This window comes from Asterias rubens, chromosome 7 (genome assembly GCF_902459465.1).
Source record: "Asterias rubens chromosome 7, eAstRub1.3, whole genome shotgun sequence".
In the NCBI taxonomy this organism is placed as follows: Eukaryota; Metazoa; Echinodermata; class Asteroidea; order Forcipulatida; family Asteriidae; genus Asterias; species Asterias rubens.
Genome location: NC_047068.1, coordinates 16,944,480 through 16,965,195, shown reverse-complemented (window position 1 = coordinate 16,965,195; position 20,716 = coordinate 16,944,480). Strand labels below are relative to the sequence as shown.

At 40.5% G+C, this 20,716-nt stretch overlaps 1 protein-coding gene across 6 annotated transcripts in view; it reads right to left on the bottom strand.

The window, feature by feature from the left end:
* Positions 1-345: 345 nt before the first annotated feature.
* LOC117292227 (protein split ends-like) overlaps positions 346-20,716 on the bottom strand; it is a 40,532-nt gene continuing 20,161 nt past the window's right edge. For 5 of the 6 annotated variants that reach the window (XM_033774195.1, XM_033774197.1, XM_033774196.1 and 2 more), the window contains 11 exons: positions 19,480-19,553; positions 14,836-17,435; positions 13,345-13,885; positions 8,865-9,544; positions 8,218-8,469; positions 7,486-7,812; positions 5,750-7,186; positions 4,422-4,913; positions 3,550-3,654; positions 2,272-2,385; positions 346-1,870 (listed from right to left, as the gene is read on the bottom strand). In XM_033774195.1, coding sequence (XP_033630086.1) covers positions 1,364-1,870; positions 2,272-2,385; positions 3,550-3,654; positions 4,422-4,913; positions 5,750-7,186; positions 7,486-7,812; positions 8,218-8,469; positions 8,865-9,544; positions 13,345-13,885; positions 14,836-17,435; positions 19,480-19,553 — 7,129 coding nt within the window. In that variant the 3' untranslated portion in view covers positions 346-1,363. The remainder of the gene's footprint in view (positions 1,871-2,271; positions 2,386-3,549; positions 3,655-4,421; positions 4,914-5,749; positions 7,187-7,485; positions 7,813-8,217; positions 8,470-8,864; positions 9,545-13,344; positions 13,886-14,835; positions 17,436-19,479; positions 19,554-20,716) is intronic. The other variant, XM_033774199.1, reaches the window with a different exon arrangement.

The following is a 20,716-nucleotide window of genomic DNA, read 5'->3' as shown; positions in this document are numbered from 1 at the left end:
TCGAAATGGTCCTTTTTTAACGTTCTAGCTAAGAGAACAAAACAAACGGACTTTCAGGTGTGACACCAGCTAATGTTTTGTTTCATACATTTTTCATTAAAATATGCACTTATGAAAGCAAACATCTCTCAGCTCATGGCAGGTAATTCGTTGAATCTGGTGAGAGCATTGTTTGGACCTGTGATGTAATACTATGCAAGAATCTACTGGTTTTATTTTTTAGACTAAAATCTATGCAGCATACACTTATGGATATGTAGTCTGTGCCTGGTTGGTGATATATGAGAACTAGGTTTGGGTGAAATTCAAAATCATTGGACCTTGATAAACTTTTGAAACATTTGATGCCATCTTTTGGATAAGTTTTTGAGAATTTTTAATTTCTTTCTGTTGTTTGGCTTATCAAGCAGATACTGTCTTCTTGCAAAACAAAAACTGGCATTCCACTTCAAAACTGAAAATAGGAACAAAATTCTTGGGCAACTCTTCCTTAAAAAAGTCAGAACTCTTAATCCACATGAGTTTTATAAAATTCCTTTTAGAAAACAGAAACAAATTAAACTTAATGATTATGAATATCTAAATCACTAGTTACATAGACAAAAACACATAGGAAAAAAATCATAAATTATATGGTACATATAATTATTATTTACAGGCACACAATAAAAGCTTGTCCATTATGGAGACACATGTAGCAGATTCTATGTTTGGTCGTTTTATCTTTTTTAGAAATGATTTTTCAAACCATGACAAAAATAAATACAAAAATCAAACCAAACTAGCACTCATGCCAACGCTTAAAATAGAAGGTGGCGCGAGGCAAATATCTAAATCTCAGAGAAAAACATCAATAGCATGGTTACTTGCATGAATTGTACTACTGCAGTCTGGCGCCAAAATGTGGTGATTGCATGAGTGAATAAAAGATTGCCTTACATCCCCAAATTTTGAGCTAAAGTTGCAGCAAGTAAATATCTTTGGATTCACTGAAAGGTTAAGCTTGAATTAAAACTCCGTAAAACAAGAGTAACTCCGGTTATCTTTTGGCTGACAAAGTTAAAACTTAATACAGTGAGGTAGTCATAAAAAATTGATCTGATGGTTCAACCAATTGGTTTCATATCATTGCAAAGACAGTGAATTCAGAAATACACCAAACTTATAATGACGTTTTGTTCATGACAAAAAAATTCAGCAGTACGATAACTATGAAACCTGGATTTTATTTTCATCTTATAGTTAACACAGAGACCTATACTTAGACATTCTTTCAAACATACACACCAACCACACACGCACAAGTACAAAAGGTTATCAAACGAGCATTCAGCTCTGGAAATTGTTTCTCTAAAAATTCCTTTCAGTTTCGTGGTAGATTTATACTTGAGGGCTCACTGAAGGGACCACTTTGGCCCTGAACATCCACAGCACAAACAGCGAAATGGTAGACACTTCCTGCTTGGAACTGTGTCAGTGTACAAGCCATCGGGAGAGGCAGCGCCCTGACCTCTCCAATCTTCTTCCAGAGGGTTGTGGTGGCAGGGGCTTCTGATTCCTGATAGGCATAGAGATGGTAGACATCGATCTGTGAATCATACCCATCCAGGGTCATATTCCAGGAGAGTACAATTCCTGTTTCTACCTTAGTGATGTTGAGTTCAGGCTTGGGAGGTCCCTTTGATGTCGATGGTGGCAGTGCGGGCAGGGGAGCAGGGTGGCTTGCAGGTCCTAATTTGGTGGCAGCATTGGGATTGGCATTCATGGCAGTGTTATTTATACTGGCCATCAGCCGCTCGTATGTCTGCTGATGTTGTTGATGCAAGCTGGCATTCTTGTTTATTTCACCCTGCAATTGTTGTTTTTGACTCTGAAAAAGTAAAAAAGAATACCACTTATATTGAGACGTGAGACTTGTTGAATTTATATTGATTTGTGAAAAGTTGCTGCTGCCCCAATAATGAGTTCGAAATAAATTAACTTCTTGAATGTGTATTCTTTTTATCATGGCTAGTGACCATTTGATGAAATGAATAAGATTTAACCAGTAAACACTGGAAGATGTAAAGAAAATATGCTAAATCCAATTTGTTTAAAAAGAAATGGAGATAAAAGGTGTGAGTAGCCAGAGGAAAAAGATGTTTTTATTCTGGCCTTTTCTTTAATGGAATTTTTCTGTGATATAAGGTTTCACATGAGGGGGGCAGGGACACACCATGCCACATATCAAGTACCAAACAATGCTTCCAAAGAAAAATAGCAAGTTCTCACATCCAAGTGTCGTAATTGCATCTCAAGGTCTCGTTGGTGGAAAGTCATGTTCTCCTTGTTCTGTAGCTTGGCTTGGACAGTCAAGAAATCCTTATTCACAAGGTCAAGCTTCTTCTGTTGAGTTGAGGGGTGGGTGGAGAAAAAATGATGATGAGAAAATGATCATTTTTGAACTTAGTGTAAAGTTGTCACAACCTGTGTATCGGTTTTGGTTTTGCTTTGATGGCGCTCTAGTTTTCCATACTCAGTTGGCGAAAATTTATCCTGTGACGATGTAATAGAAAGGTTTATGTGATCCATCCCATTAACTAATGTACCGGATTGAAGGATCAGAACATAATATGAGTGATAAAAATTGTGAACTCATGTTATAAAATGGTGTAAAATTTCAGACGATTTTTTACTCATTCAGGGCAAAATTTAATTTGAAACACAACTACCTTGACAGTGTGTTTACAAAAAATGGGTCTGTACATTCTACACGTCTTGTTTTTATCAGTACAAAATTCAAGTTCAATCCATTTTAATTGAATATCATGGAAAATCGGTAAGAAATAGCAAGCTCACAGGATGTTCCGACCTTAATTTGAAATGTGACACCAATGACATGATAAGAAAACTTGTACTTAAAGCGTACCAAACACAATGGTATTTGCACGCCAAAGGACAGTTCGAATTTGGATGATGCAAACAATGATTATAAATGCACTGTTTTCCGAATGTGGCACAGAAAAGGTTTTTTTTTTTCTATCACAGTTCACCTGAAGTATGAACCGGAGGCTTAGTGTGAAGTAAGAGACTTGTTATAATGGGAGACCTGATCAGAAGGACCGATGGGTGAATGAGCTCGAGGTCGGTACCCACGAAAATGTTAATACGAAACCCTGAAAAACCCAATGAGACTAAGCTACTTGTGAGCTATTTGTGAGTTAGTCTGGTACAATGACTTGCTTAATCACTAAGTACCGCTTACATTTAAATTCCTTGGACTTCAGAGACAGTTGCTTTGTCAAATGGTTTGAGGCAAGCCTTTGCATAGCAACCTCCATTATTGAGTATGGGTAAATGCCCTGAATTATTTGACATAGCAACTGTCCGATAGTCCGAGGAATTCAAATTTAAGTGGTAAATTGTGATCAAACAAGACATTATACCAGACAATATTAAAATCTAACACAGAAATGGCTTATTGCTTAGCAGCAGCTATCTCCCCTATGCTCATGGTAGCAGGGTTTGAGTGAAATAATTGCAGTAGGCAATGATAATGAGGTTTCTCACCTTTAGCTCCAGATTGGCACTGTGCACCTTCTGTACAGTCTGTTGGATAAGAGCACGCTGTTGCTGCAACTGCTGATTCTGTAGCTTTTGGGCATGCTGGTGAGCCTGTAAGACATAAACATCAATTTTAGTTTACAGGTAATAAAAATGTTAAGTTCAAATCAAAATAAAGTACGATTGTAAAGATCATGTGATTTGATATGGTTTGATGAAATTTGAGAGGCTAATCATCCTTCCTGGCAGCTGAGATGCTGAATTTCGAGGGTAACGTCAACAGCATGATTGAGCCGCAGGCTTTGGCAGCAAGCCACATGGCCCATTTATGACCAAGAAGCACAGCCAGAGATCGAGACGATTCGAGGCGATTGAGTAGGAAGTCGGAGGATTCCGAGAAAAAACATTGTTGCATAGGAGAGAACCAATGCAAATCTGTACTCAAACATGGCCTAAGCTGGGAATTGAATATATGAGCCCAATATTGATTATTAAGGACGCTTTGAAGCGATTGTTTGCAGCCTAATTTCCAATTTAAGGTTGTGACACAGCGGAAAAGAGTGGTGTCTACTTGACTCATACATGTTGTTTAGAAGGGAGTTTTCAAAATTGTCAAGGTGTGAGATGGATGATTTTCATATCATTTATTGTGTTTATTGTGAACTTTTTATTAAATAACAAGGATGTATGTGGGTGATATATAAAACAATAACTGAATGCATTTTGTTTGTGCATTGCCTCAGGAAAATAATCCCCTAGAGAAACCTGTTATTTTGCCTTATGAAATGGATAAGTCTAGATTTCAACTCATGACTGTATCTTCTGCGAAAATGCAATCAAAGGCATTGCATATTTTTATGTATTCTATTAATATTTACCTGAAGTTGTTGATGTTTAGCTTGGGTGACCTGTTGATGCTGTAACTGCAGTTGCAGCTTCTGTTGCTGGCTTGCCTGCTGTCGTTGCTCCTCGGCAGCTCTGGCTTTCTGCTGATGCTGCTGTAGTTTCTGCTGCATCATCTGCTGTTGAATCTGATGCTGCTGCTGGGCTTGCTGCTGCTGGGCTTGCTGCTGCTGGGCTTGCTGCTGCTGGGCGTGTTGCTTCTGGGCTTGTTGCTGCTGGGCTTGCTGTTGCTGTGCTTGCTGTGCTTGCTGTGCTTGCTGTGCTTGCTGTTGATGGGCTTGTTGCTGCTGTGCCTGCTGCTGTGCTTGCTGTAGTTGGGCCTGCTGTTGCTGGGCTTGATGTTTCTGGAGAAGTTGCTGCTGGGCTAGCATCTGCATGTGTTGCATTTGTTGTTGTTGCTGTTGCTGCTGCAGTTGTGTGACAACCTGAGTTGCTGATATGGTATTCTGAGGTGTCCTTACTACTCCCTGAAATACAAATTTGAAGGGGCGGCAATTAAATAACACCGTTTTTTTTTTATCAAACATTGCTCAAAGAAGTTGAAATCTGTCATCATCAGCACCACCACTACAGGCTGTATTCATTCACTTTTTTTCCTTTAAACCTTTGTACAATTTTTTGGTTAAAAAAAAAAATTTGAACAGAAGGAGACATGAACCTGCATACTCCAGATTAACCTGCCGGCGCTCTACCAACTGAGCTACCTAGCCCAAATGTTGGCTTTCTCCGTATGGAAGTGTCGTGGCCGAGCGCTTATAGCACCAAATTCAAACTCTGGTGTTTCTGATCAGCAGAGTGTGGTTTTGAATCCCCAGCCGTGACACTTATGTCCTTAGGCAAAACACTTACCATTGCTTCACCTTAGGATGGGACGTAAAGTTGTTGGTCACATGTGTTATGTAACGTATGTAAAAAGAACCCAGTGCACCCATTGAAAAGAGAAGGGGTTTACCCGGTGTTCCTGGCTGTAGCTGCTGTATGCGCCGAAGTACCTTGTAAAATCCTTATAAGGTGTGCAATAATTGGGCCTCAGAATTCTTTCTGAAAGTTCGTATATACACAGCGTCTTGAGATACGTTCCCTATGATTATAAGACTTTGATATTATTATTATTTTGTCACTGAAACTACTGTAAAGCCAGGGATCACACCCACATTTTTTATTTAACTTGGGAAGGGGCAGCAAAGGGATCACCTTTAAGGGGATGTGAGTTTGTATTTCAAATTACAAGTAATAAACCACAAGGGAAACTGACTGGGTACAATCTTGGCAATAAAATAATATGACAAGAATGTTTCCTTACCTGTACTTGTTGAGGTAATCTTCCAGCAGGAATTCCAGCCTGGACTGCTGATGGGAAGAACACATTATTGAGGGCCTGAGTCACAATGGGGACTGACATCCCCTGTAGAATCGGAGCAACACTTCGTATCTGCTGTGCTGACATGGGGTATGCAGTGACTGCTGCTATAGGGGCATGTTGAGCTACAGCAGTCGATGTGTTAGTGTTGGCGAAGGAGTGGTTCAAAGCCATGGAGACATTTGGCATTAAGGCTGGGTTTATATAGCGTACGGGTGTAGATGCTGAGGACACTTGAGAAGTATTTAGCAATGAGTGTGCAGTAGCCTGGGGAGCTGACACTGCAGATACCATTGAATTGACCTGAGGTAACCTGGGGGCATTTTGTCTTGGGCGTACTGATTGCATGCGATACTGTACCGCTCCAACAGTTCGGTTTGGTGGAGCAACGTTGAAATGCCTTGGGGACACAACTTGCGGGCGTGGCTGCTGGGCATTTGGTCTCACCATCTGCGTGGCAGGTTTGTGAGGAGATTGGGCTTCCTGTGGCTGTCCTGGCCTCCTTGTGATCGATCCCTGAGTATTGCTTGGTACAATCTGGCCCGTTGAAGTTTGATGGTAACCATATGACGGAGGTGTCCTCTTAGAGGCCGTGCTTTGAGGCTGTTGCATCATTGATGCAACTGTCGTTGTCGCCTGTGGGGTCTTGACAGCCGGTTGTTTGGCAACAGAACTGCTGGGCTCTTCCATATCATCAGTCAAATCTATGAGTACATGCTCCAAGGTGGTATTTCGATTTGCTTGTGGGGATGCTGCAGCTTTTTGAGAAGCTGTCGCTAATGGGGTTTGCAGTTTGGTGACCGGTGTTGTGACCTTCTGTGGTCTTGCAGATTTTGCAGAAACTGTAACATTAGGTACTATTGATACATTTATTGCTCCAGTCGTTCTTGCAAGTTGGGAAGTTATAGGAATCAACCCCCTTGGAGGAGTTTGTCCAGCAGGAGACCCAGACTTCAGTGTTTGAGGCGATTGAGATTGTCTCACTCTAGGCGAAGGTACAACTTGCTTCCCAGGAGTACTGTGAGGTGGAAGCTCAATTTCTTGGATTTCTGGTGTCAGGGCTTTCCTAGGAAGAGCAGCATTAGTATTGGTCACAACTGCTGTTGTATCAGGGGATGCTGTTTGTACTATCAGTGCGCCCGGACTCGCTGTTGCTTGCACAGAAGTTACTCTACTACAAACACCTTGAATGGTATGTTGTGTTAATTTTGGGGACAAAACTGAAGTTCCATTGTTCGGTTTCTCAAGGCAGATCATTGTAGGTGGCGCCTGTGGTTGAGATGATACCAAAGCCGGTTCTAAAGATGCAATCCGAGTTTCCTTGGAAGCCTCTGCATTAGGAGTGACAGAAGGCCCAGCAGAATCAGCTGGAATGGATTCCTGCAAATGTGATGCAAAAGGACCAAATATTTAACACATACCAAAATTTATTTATCTTAATAATAATGAAGATCAAAACACCTTTACAGAAGAATTTTGGATTGAACAAAGACTAAGGTCCTCTTAGGTATTAAAAGTTTTTGTCATTTTAATTGCCTTTGAATACTGAAATGGGTGATTTTCTTTATAACTTGAAGCGGCAAATATTGGTAACACAGCAGATACACTTGTATGTGAAGAAGTGACTTACTGACAAATTTGCCTTGTAAGTGAAAACACATTTATTGGCTTGTCCATACCGGAGTGGTTGTCTGTGGCTGAACTGCTGAGTGCGGCACTAGTGGTGGGGCAAACAGGGGATTTTCTTTAGCATCAGCTGATGATAGAACTGTGGCATTTGCCACATTTGGGGCTTCTGCCACTTTCATGGAAGCTTCTACGTTTAAGGAAGAGGATGTCGGCTTGTTCCCAGATTCCAGGTGTTGGCAAGGATCAGAAATAACAATAGGATTTGAAACAGGCAACGTTTCAGATGATTCCATCTCAACAAGGACTTTGTCCATAACCTCAGTGAAGTCATCACAGTCATACTGAGTTGCATTTGATGCAGTGTTGACTTCAATACCCTAAGCAAAAAAATAAACACAGAACAATCTAAAACTTCAACCTGTTTTGTACTCTTTCAACAATTTGCATCAGCAGAGTGTAGGTGGGTACCCAGTACAGTTAAGATAAGGGGTTCAGTCGATGTTTCTCGCAATGGCTGCTGAATGCACCGCAGCACCTACTAAACCCTCATAAACCGCTTCATAAATTGGTCTAATAAAATCAACTTGTTTCATGGAGTGACTCTCTTTGATCAAGCGCGTTGAGCACCTTTTTGGTTGAAACATAGACTATACAGGACTACATTATTGTCAAGTCAGAATTTTATCGTGGCAAAGGAAAACGATTACTTGAGAAGTTTGATAAAGTTCCAGGAGAAAAAATACCAATGGTGGGCACAATAAAAAAAAAAGTTCATAGCCTACCTTTTCATGAAGTTTCTTCGTCAAATTCTCCTTACAATTATACAGTTCCGCTATTTTGGATTTCATGCCGTCCCCTTCCTCTTTGACTTTAGAGAGCTCTCCTTGCACAATCTCGAGTTGTTTCTGGGTTTCCTGACAACGTGTCTCCCACATCCGCTCACCTTTGCTGGATATCTCCAGCTGCCTACGGAGGAGCTTCAGGTGGGCTTGAAGTGCTGCCTGGGCATGCTTCTCAATCATAAGCCTAAGGTCCTGTGGGTTAATTCACACAACAAATAAGTTTCATTTGGTTGAGTTCACAACAAGGTTGGGACAGAATTGTTCAACTGTTTGACCGTAAACAAATGTTGAAACCGTTTCCAAATTTCCTGAATGATAAAATGAAGCCAAAAAGAAGAGAGTCTTCAATTGTTACACAATATTATCGCATAGCTATATCAGGAGGGATTTGCAGCCCATGAGACTGTTTTTTTTTTCCACAGGACTCAAGAAAGTATACAGTTTTTGAAATGTTATTGATCTGTGCATCGCTAGAAGACAACCAAGAGGGAACTTTTTATTGAAGCAAGTGCAGCTTTTGTGGATACAGGAGCTATAGAAAACGCCATAATCATTGCTATTAAAATGAATTTTCCAGTTAGTACAACCTTTGTGGTCATTTGTTTTGATTTGCCAGTCCGTCGAGCTGGAGGAGCTCCAGATTGGGAGGGTGCCTGAGAGAGTGGTGGTGTTGCCGACGACTTCCTTGGCACTGCATCAGGCTTCGTTGGCTCTGCCTTCTCTCCTTGGTTTGACGGGGAAGCCACTGGCTTTGAGGATGTAACAGCTGTTTTCACTGGTTGTGGGGAAGCCACCTGCTCCGGGGTTTTCTTAACTGTATTCACTGGCTCTGAGGAATTCACAGCTGTTTTCGGGGAAGTAACTGGCTCTGAGGTTTTCACAACTGTTTCCACTGGCTCCGAGGAATTCACAACTGTTTTCACTGGTTGTGGGGAAGCCACATGTTTTGAGGATGTAACAGCTGTTTTCAAAGGTTGTGGGGCCACCACTGGCTCCATGGATTTCGCATCTGTTGTCACTGGTTGTGGGGAAGCTACTTGCTCCGTGGATTTCAGGACTGTTTTCACTGTTTGAGGGGAAGCCACTGGCTCCCCGGATTTTACAACTATTTTCACTGGTTGGAGGGAATCCACCGGCTCCGAGGAATTCACAACAGTTTCCACTAGTTGTGGGGAAGCCAATGGTGCCGAGGATGTAGCAGCCTTTTTCAAAGGTTGCATGATTTCCGGAGGATCTTTAAGGTCGTCTTTAGCAACACGTTGGTCCCCTTGGGAAAAACGAAAATAAAACCTTACTTGGTAACCAGTAATGGGGAGAGGTTGATAGTATAAAACATTGTAAAAAAAACGGCTCACTCTGAAGTAACGTAGTTTTCGAGAAAAACAAAAACAAATTTCCAAGAATTTGATTTCAACACCTCAGAATCAGATTTTGAGGTCTCGAAATCAAGCATCTGAAAGCACACAACTTCGTGTGACAAAGGTGTTTTTTCTTTCATTATTATCTCGCAACTTCAACGACCAATTGAGCTCAAATTTTGACCGGTTTGTTATTTTATGCATATATGTTGAGATACACCAAGTGAGAAGACTGGTCTTTGACAATTACCAATAGTGTCAACTGCCTTTAAACCATTAAGTGAAGGCTTAAAACACTACACCATGGCAAATGTTACTTATTTTACTGCTTTCTCCACCATGCAAAGCCTGGAGAGTCAAAGTACTTGATATCCTAGACTGGACTATTCCACATATCTAAGTGGGGGTCAGAGTATTTGTTGAGGGGCTGAAAATTCGCTACACTCATATTTACTTTGTGCAGACATAAAGACGTACCAAGATCTGAACTGTGTGATAAGTGGAGCCATCTGTTTTTTTGTGTAGCAGGCTTCTACACGTAGATATCTTGTCAGCAGCCAAAGCTAGATTCTGTGTAGTCTAGGTTCCTAGACCATTGGTGTTGCGTGGTTACACACAACCAACGTTCCGATTATGCACGGCAAAAACTGTACACGCTTGTAATGAACGAACGCTAGCGGGCGCTCTGTTTCTCTGATTTCCTGTGCTCACCAAGGTCTAGGACATTTGCAACGACGGGTCTTAACTTTTTTTATTGTTTTTCGGCAAATCTCCCCCGACTTTCCGGTGGAGCCAATCAGAGGCTGCGTTGCGGTTGGGTCATGAATAGTTCATCAGTGTTGTGCATGCAGTGTAAATGCATGCAGTAATGCGTTGCATGACTTTTGCTATACTACTCTGCATGTGTGTGTGGGTATATGTTTTTATCGGAGTATAATAATGTCCAGATCAGTAGGATTTGAAACTTTGCCACATGGTGGAAATACGATTATCAGTTCCTCGTTGTAAAACAGAGTCCCATAAGTCGTTTTATTTTCAGCGGATTGTCCCCATGTGGAACCAGCTTCCGCTGTCGGTCAGATCTAGCGTGTCCTTGTCAGCATTTAAGACTCTTCTTCTCCAATTTTACAGGGACAAGTTTGCATCTGACTTTTCAGCGGATGATGTCTGCACTTGGGTGTCGCACTGCCATTGCTCTTCTTGTCGTCTGTAATTGTCAGTCCCGCCTTAAAGCGCTCCCTCTTTTTTGTGGGTTGGGTGGTTTTTTGCTATGGGGTGGGTTTCAGGGGACATTTCTTGTGACAGGACGGCTTTGTAGAGGTGCTGGTCACCTGTTCCTCCTCGTCACTCACTGGCTTGGTATTTTTTATAGCTAATTTGATTCTTTATTTCTTTATGTATCGATTTGTATTTCTATATTTTTATGCCAGTGTAAAGTCTAATAAAACTAAACTAAAACGATAAAGAAAGGTTTGCGGTACCACCACAAACCTTTCTATGTATAGTATCCAGATCCAGACTACTGCATTGCCATGATGCAGCTTGAAATGCGATCGTGGCAGGGCCCACACTGATGAAGCCTGTATTGGCTAAACAATTTGCTGATAGTTAGCACAAAATAGTATTGCTTAGCAGAAACTGGTTACCAGCCAATTTTTAATTAAATTTGAAATGTTGTAGACTTATGCCTAGTGCCCACCTACATTTTTGGATAGTAAAAAAAATTTGTACAGTATTTTCTGCCAAACAGATATTAACTGGTGGGCTCTGTAGTGTTATTCACAGTGAAAGTTTTTTAATCTTTGGGGAATGAAATCTTGAGGGATTCAAAAGCGTCTTTGTGAGAATGTATTTTGAAACGTAACCGTAGCTGCAGATCTTGGAATGTAAGCGTAGCTTGACTCGGGATTGAAAGCGTACTTTTTGATATTGTAGCGTAACCTAAACGTATCTTGGAGTGTATAAGCGTAGCTGAGTAGCTGCGTAGCTTAAAACGTAACAGTATCTTTTGGAGCGTAAGCATATCTTGGAACGTAATTCGTAGCTGCGTATCTTGGAACGTAAGCGTAACTTGACATGGGATTGAAAGCGTACCTTTTGATATTATAGCGTAACTTGAAGGAACATAAGCAGATCTGTAAGCGCAGCTGAGTAGCTGTGTAGCTTGGAACGTTGACATCTTTTGGAACGTAAGCATATCTTGGACTGAAGCGTAGCATCTTGGAACATAAACGTAGCTGCGTATCTTTGAACGTAAGCATAGCTTGACTCGGGCTTAAAAGCGTACCTTTTGATATTATAGTGTAACTTGAAGGAACGTAGACCTAAGCGTATCTTGGAACGTAAACGTAGCTGCATATCTTTGAACGTAAGCATAGCTTGACTTGGGCTTGAAAGCGTACCTTTTGATATTATAGTGTAACTTGAAGGAACGTAGACCTAAGCGTATCTTTGAACGTAAACGTAGCCGAGTAGCTGCGCAGCTTGGAACGTAACCATATAATATTTTTTGGAATGTAGTCGTAACAATATCTTTTGGAACAACTCATGAGAAATTGCGAATTTTGATTGCTTGTCGGGTGGCGACTACTGCTATTCAACTCCCAGTTATTTGAGGCGAATAGTCAGGTCATAAATTCCACTAGTTGCCCAGTTTAATCATTACCTCAAAAATAACTCTTCATTCACAGAATTAAAAAATAATACTTTGTTTGGCAAAATTATGCTTTGAGGGAATTTTGTTTTAGCATTATTTTTATTTCAACTTTTTATAAAAAATTCTCATAATATTTTTAAGCTACTCACACAATAACACTGTCAATATAACCATGATATAACCATGGAGGTAGATGCGATATTCCTACGTTTTGACATCATCAAAATTACCTGAAACTCATAACAAAAAGAAATTAGGGGGCCATGAATCAAAATGGAGCATATTGGAACGTTGCGATCATATGAAACAACGGAGTCGACACCCACAAGCTGGGAGTTCATAGCGCCCGGGATTTAACACCTCCAACCCCCACGAGACACGGCATGGGCGGTACGTGATATTCCACAAGGCTTATTTCACGTTCCGATTGCTCCACGCCGTGGGGCCATACAAGCGTCTGTGACACGGACTCTCTGAATGCTAATCTTACGTTCGATTTTTGACCATTTTTTACGATTTCAAATCGTCACGTATCCGTAATCTGAATAGGTAGTCTATACTTAAAATTTCACTGTTTTCCTTTTAATAGGCCTATAATGACCACGGAATTACTCTTTGGCAAAGATTATTGAAAATAGCGCGCCGATCACATTGACCATTGACTCGGTCTAGTTTGAATAGTCATCTTCAACCCGCCACGTGATATGAATAATCGAGTCATTTGCATAGTCTGGCCACGCCTTCAATTTGCAAATGTCCTAGACCTTGGTGAGCACAGGACATGGGGAGATCCGGAAATCAGAGAAACAGAGCGCCCGCTAGCGTTCGTTCATTACAAGCGTGTACAGTTCAATTGCCGTGCATAATCGGAACGTTGGTTGTGTGTGACCACGCAACACCAATGGTCTAGGAACCTAGACTAGATTCTGTGGTTTCCCACACCCCTACCACCTGCCAGTCAAACATTTCGGCATCCTTGGGTGCGAGTTACTAGTGAAACCTTCCCTCATTGTGTTATTCCTGGGGTAACTCCCTGAAAGTCTTAAGCCTTACCTTTTACTCTCTCTAACGAGTCATCCAATTTTGATTTTTTGTTGCTGTTTCTTTCCTCTCCATCAGAGGCTGTTTCCTCTAAGGATGGACTCCGCGCCCGCTTGCCAGTTTCCAGACTTGACATCTTCCCTGGTTTAACAGCCTCAACGCATTGCCCAGAGTCTCCAGCAGCTTCCTCTTCTTTTGCATCCATGCTAGAAGATTCTTCTGGTACCTTGCGACTTGCAGTCGTTGTCGCAGCATCAATCTCTTGGACAGCCAGTGAAGTCTTGTCTAGGCCTGCAGACAACCCAGTCTCCTGATTCACTGACAAGGACGTGTCTGTTGGATGCTTGTCAATGCCTGGTGCAGAAGTCATATTCCCAGGGTTCAGCTTCATCTCAACCCTTTCCTTAATTTCAGTTGGTTTTAAGGACATTTCGTTGGAGATCACCAGATTTATAAATGAAGCGACAGTCGTCTTCTCGTGGTTATCATTTTGAGAATCCATCTCCTTCTCCCCTTGTAGCTTTGTAATTGACTTTTCCAATGATTGTAGTTCCTAAAGTAAAACAAAGCAAGGTTTAACCCAAAACACATCTGAGGAAATATTAACAAAGACTGCAAACTAGCTATTGCATTTGAAAGTTACACTCAAAATTTGTGAGCGTGAAGGGGTCCTGTAAATGGTTGAAATAGAATTCAACTGAAGAATGGTGAAAAAGTAGATTTGATTGTCTTTGAATACAACAGGACGACTAAAATAAACCCAAGTAAGTGAAACAAATTCACAACTGTTCCCGTGCAGTAGTATCTCAAAATAAACTCTTGTTTGATCATTTACAAAAAAGTATGTGAAATTGAATGCGTTTTTTTGCACTTTTATTAACTGCTGTTGAAATTGACCAGGAAAACCGATGATAATAGTTTAAAGGTAGAATTCTTTTTAAAAAGAATAACACGCCCAGAGCTCTTTAGGGTATGAATGCAAAAGCTGTTGATTAAATAACGCCCTTAGGCATTGCAGGGGTAGCCAGCACAATGCAAACACTCATAGTGTTATGCTTCATTTGCTCCCCAAAAAGGACAAAAGGTACTGAAATTCAAGCTTAAAATCTCCCTGTTACTAGGGATAGTTGTGTAATCCCAAATAATAAACAAACCAGGGCTTAAAAAAATAAATCATTTTTTCATTGAATGAGTTCATCTTGAGTGTTGGTAAATCATGGATTAATATTTGTTTCACCCAACTCCAAATGGATGTTGATATTCTTGCACATTATTTCAGGTAGAGGGTGTTGTAGATGGGTTTAGATAAATGTTGTGGAGCTTGTATTTGTATACCCGTCAAGTTTGTTAAGACCAAACACCGAAAACATTTGGTTCGTGCATTGTCATGGAATAGTGATGATTTCACTTTGTGACTATATTCTGCGACAATGCTTGCAAGCATCCAATATTTGTAAAGTACATGTATATAATTTGCTCTTAAAAACTAACAATATGCATTACATTTGTATTCAGTGCTGTTGTCCCTGACAATACTCCATGTTCTTCCAGTGGGGGTGAATCAACTTCCATTGACTGGACCTCAGACGGCATTGGAGATTCTCTTGCTTCTGATTCTTGAAGGTCTGTTTCCATCGGAGAAGGCTCCTGGCTCGCATCTGGATCAAGAGGCCTAGATTTACCAATTTGTGCAGAGTTTGATTGATCAGAGCTGCCATCAGTTATGTTAGTCCTGTCATCAAGACATTCTTTTAAGTTGGGCAGTGAAGTGGTTTGTGCAGCTTGTTCACAATCTTTGCTCAGGCTAGTTGAAAGGCTTCCAGATGATTGAGGACACAATCCAGACTCTTTTTTACTAGCAATATCTGCTAGTTTATCAGTTGATTTCTCAACAGGCTTTGGTCTACCGTATCCATCTTTGTTGGAAGTAGCTTTCGTACATACATCCTTGATTCCCTCCACTGCCAGTTCACTCGCTTTGCCAAAATGCTCTTTTAGTTGGGTAGGATACTCTGAGCTCACTGTTGATGAACCACAATTTGTTGTCTCTGTGGAATTCTGGCATACAGGCAAGATGTAAACGTCCTTTAAAGATGATATGTTCACTACAGCAGCTGAGGGTTCCTCCAACTGATCATGTCCAGAAGGAATACCAGATGCAGTAACTTCATTGTTTTTCATCTGAAGACATTTTGTTGAGTTTTTGCATTTCGGAGTCATAGAATCTACTTCAATGTCTTCACCACAGGTCTTCGGAGAAGCTGGCAGGCTTTTAGACAGGAAGTTACTTTCATCTTTGGTAACACTTGAGGCATTTGCTTTTGGAAACACTTTGTCCACAATGGACTTGAGCTTAAGTCTGAAAGAGCTGATTGGGCCTTCATTCGCATCCACCTTGGTCAGAGGGGATGGAAGTTCCTGGAGTTTGGTTCTAGTCGGTGCAGGTATATCAACAGTGCTGTTTTGGGTCGGGTTTTTGCTTACTTCCTTATTTGTTGTTTCTCTTGCGGACACGTCCGGCCTTGCTGGTGAAGAGTTACATGTATCTGGTGTCTCAAGATCTAACGGATCAACAGTTTTATCATTTTCTTGGATGAGTGAGGGTTCCTTCAAGTTTGTTTTCCTTTCTCCAGGAGCCACTGCCTTGAGACTCACATCTTTAAAACTGTCTTCAGGATTTGCTGAGGTGATATGGGGGGATCCTGTTACTGAAGACAATGTGTTGAGCTTAGCTTTTTCAAGAACACGTCGATCAGAACTAACTGTGACCTCTTTGCCTGCACTTTCATTAGTTATGGAAGGCATGACTTTAGACAGTGTAACTTGGTCCTTATTGCTTGCATTTAGACTGGATACATTTACACTGTCCAGCTGGTGGTTTAAATCAGAGGATCCATTTGCAGAAAGAGCTAGTGAGTCTTCAAAACCATGCGACTTGGAGATATGTTCCAACTCACCCTGTGCATACTTAGTTGCACTTGGGATATGGTTCTTTTCACTTGGTTGTGAGGGAATAGGTGAATTAACACCGTTTGTCTCAGCAATGGTTTTAGAACTTCTGTCTGTATCTGGTCCAGCATGTGCATTTGAAGTGCAAGTTTTAGAAACTGCACCAGTTACTAAAGAAGTGCTTTTACTGTTCTTTACATCTGATGGGTTTGGAGTTATACTTTTCTTGTCCTTAATACTATCACTAATTGAATTTGCCAACTTTGAACCAGGTTCTTTGTTACTTTGATCTGTTTTAGTGGCAGAAGTGGGATCTCCTTGGTTTCCACAACCCCCGTCTTTTTCTTTTGCTTTCCTGAATGCAGGTTGACTTGGTGTTTTAGAACTGCTTGTACTGCTCTTAAGCTTTGCTTCGGGATAGGTATCTCTTGAGGTGCTTTTAGTATTACCGGAGGGACTGGAATTTCTTGACCTTGTTGCAGGCTTTTCATTGACATCGTCACCATGTCTGCCATATCGTGTTTTTCCTCGGTTACTGAGTGTTCCATCTCTCCAAGGAGGGACCCGTTCTTGACTTCGTTCTCTGCTGGAAAACTCACGCCTTGTATGTCTTCCAGGTCTACCACTATTGTCTGAGTAGGAATACTCAGAATGATCATTGTGATAAGATCTCGTAGACTGGTAACTTCTGTCCCTTTCCTCACTGTGTCTCCGACCATCATGCCAGTTATCGCTGGGGGAATATTCACGGTAGCTGTTTCTTTGGGATCTAGGTTCGTCATGGTACTGGTCACGGTGGTTGACGGAATTTGTATGCCAATAGTTTCTGTCCCTGGACCACGACCTTTCCTCACCGTTGGCAAGTGCTTGATCTCTATCGATATCATATGCAGCTTCGTATGTTTCGGAACGGGGGCGGTAGCTCTCACTTAAGTCTCGCTTCCGCTTTCCAGGCATGACCTCACTATCCCAGCCAGAGTTTGACTTATTGAGGTTGAAGTTCCTGGCCAGTTGTGTTGTGGACTTCTTGGCACATTGTTTCCTAGGTACAGGATATTGAGAAAATTGTCTCTCCTCCCTTGAGCCTTGGTATGCAGATGAGGACCCTGTGTTGTTTTGTGAATCACCATGGTATTTGTTCATATTACAGCGCTCTGGAAAAGAAAAGAAAAACTCCATTCACGATTAAGGGAAAAAAGGGCCTCCGTCTTAAAAGGCCCTTTAAAACCCACAGGGTCGTGGTCATGCCATTCGGCGAGGTCCTTTATAAGACAGCCACGACCCCGCAAGGTTTTAAAAGGCCGTTTAAAGGGACACGTTGCCTTAGATCAGTCGAGTTGGTCTACAAAAAGCGTTTGAAACCGTTTGCCATGAAATGCATATGGTTAGAAAGATGTTTTAAAAGTGGAATATGCCTCGAAAATGCATGGAATTTCCTTTTACTTGGGAATTAACACGGTCGGCCATTTTATGAAGTAAACAAATTTTCTCCACAAAATGGCACACCGAGTTAGTTCACAACATATAAGGAAAACCATGCAATTTTGTGTGGATCATTATATTCTTTTTTTTAAAACATCTGTCCAACCAAATGCCTTTTCTAGCAAACAGTTTTCAAACGCTTTTCACAGACTCACCAGATCCAAAGCAATGCATCCTAACAAAACAGTTGCTAGCAGTGTAAGCACTTTATGTAATCCAACATATACATAAACTGACAAACCTGTAGAAGTTTGAGATCGATCGGCCAGAAAATAGTGAAAGACTGATTACACATTTTGCATGACATTGATGCAAACAAAAAATGAATAAAGTGCTCACTGAGCGATAAACTCCAAACGCAAAGTTACATTATTTATTTCTCATCAAGTATGGCTTTTTTAGACAATAATTCAAGGGAGGTTTTCTACTACCATCATCATTAGACCATGTAAGTTTGCTATAAATCTGTGATCTTCACAATTTTGTTTTCTTACCAGTTCTGTAACGTTCCTTTAAAATTGAGTCACTAACTCTTTTATTCCCATTCATAAGTGCAATTTTGTCCAAAAAGCTTAATAAAATTGTGGGAAAAGGACAATGTATGACTGCGGCTCATAAGTTGTGTATGGTTTGTTATTATTTTGTCCTGACTCAATTACATCACATGTTATTTCATGTGGTTTGGTTGATCGCAAAAAAAAATGAACACTGGCTTAGACTGTTTTGTCAGCTCTACTAATCTATTTTAACACTTTTAATATATGCTAGAGCAAACGTTGATTAAAGTCCATAACATCAATAAAGTCCACCAGTATCTGGTTTTTATCTGAAATATCCACTATGACATCTAGAATTTTGTGAAGTTTCACCACGTTCTTTTGAGTTTTTTGATGAGTTATTTAAGATTTGTAAATGGGCAATTCCACGGTAACGGAAAACGTTTTGACTCATTAAACAACATTTAAATCGTGGATATCATTAACAGTTTAATTAGTTTCATCAAGCAAATGTCACAGTTTCTTTTATTAATGACTGCCTTCAAAATGGCCTCCTCTTTTTGGCTGAATCCACAATTTAAATGTTGTTTAATGAGTCAAAACGTCCTTCCGTTACCGTGGAATTGCCCAAATGTGGAGAAAAAGACAAATAGCAGTACACCAATAAAGCAAGGAGCAGGTTTAGCATTAATAAGCAAATGAATTAAGTTTCCAATTGATGATGAAAAATAGCAAGAAAGATGATTTAACGATTATTTTGTTAGAGTCAAGGGAAATCTTTATTGATTTTAATTTTTCCCATTATGTAAATCGAGGTGTGTTTATAGCACTGTTTACTCAGTACTTTCCTGAGCTCTGCGAAAATCACAGGCAAATTTTGTTGAGATTTTTGTATACAGAGCTCCGAAAAGTACTGAATATACAGTATTAACACACATCAATACATATGGGTAAAACCAAAATTAATATTCTTTATCCCTGATACAAATTTCCACCTATTAAAAAGGAAAATCTTATCCCAGCAGTGGTAATTTTCATTTTGCAAAACGCACTTCCAATAGAAAATATTAAAATCTAAAAGAAACTTTTAAAGGGGCAACATGTCGTTAGTGGCCTCTGTGTAGTTCCAGGCTGGGAACAACTGTTTTGCTGACAACAGCCAGCATTTGTTCAGGTAGATATACGACACAGAAAATACAAAAGATGTGAAACAACCTACTTCTCTTTCGTCCTCTCTGCGAAGACTTCCTGAAAACGTAGCTATTGGCAGAGATCTTGTACAGAAAGCTTTTGCTGAAGTAGAAAATAAAACAAAGCATCAGGCCCTTGATTTTATTCACTGGTATTAGACAATGATAATATCAATAATACAAAGCATTTGTTAGCGCTCTAACTAACCAGAGAAAGTAACTCTGTCAGTATTATTTTGTTTTGATAACGCAAAACAAATAACAAGCAAAAGGATTATTCAGAATGAGCAAAAAACATGAGTGATTAATTAAACAAGTGAGTTCCAGAGCGAGGTGAAATGTTACAAAGGCCCTATCCCCAAAGCTGGATAAAGGGGTCAAAGGAACATAGAGTCTGCTGCCCTTAAGCATGCTCTATAGGTTGGTAGGAGCTAGTCCATGGAGAGCCTTGAAGGATGATCTTATATTGTATTCTGAAATGAATTGGTAACCAGTGGAGTTTGTGTACAATGGGAGAGATGTGTGAGGACATTTTGCTACCTCAGTAATGTTGCCGTGATGCGGCAGATTTTTGACAGATTGTACAGGATGAAGTGTGTTATGTGACAGCCCAGCCAGGAGACTATTGTAGAAGTCAAGCCCAGTAGTGATGAAAATTGTTCTAGTGTTTTGGGGCAGCAGCATGGGCAGTGACAGTACAGGTTTTGGGCACGACGAGTAACTTTGTGGTAACTTCTGTATCTGTAGATGACCATTTCCAATGACAATGACTGCCTGAAATCCAAAATCCATCTCAACTCAACAATGGATTTTGGACACTGATTTCACAAATAGCCATGACAATCTTGCGATGACACGTTCGTGGCAGCAAAATTTCCTGACAATTTTTATTGCAAATGTATGACAAATTGAACCATTTTGTCTTTAGATTTTATAACAGGTGTTTGACTTAAATTCAGCTTGTTCATGAGTTAAAGAAACTTGCAGTCGATTTTAAGAAACTTTACGCAACTGCTTAAGTCCACTTGCGCAACGTTTACGGCACAACATTGCACAAGTGGACTTACGCAGTTGAGTAAAGTTTTGTGAAATCGGCAGCTGGTGGGGGTATGTCAAAGGTCACCACTTTTAGCCTCAATTTTTTACTTTGTGTAGAGCTGTTATTAGTGCAAAGGCCATTCAGAATAGTCAAGGTTTAAGAAAAAAAAATTGTTTTGAGACCAACCAACCACCCACCAAAAATGTTGATTTATTTAATTCATTGAA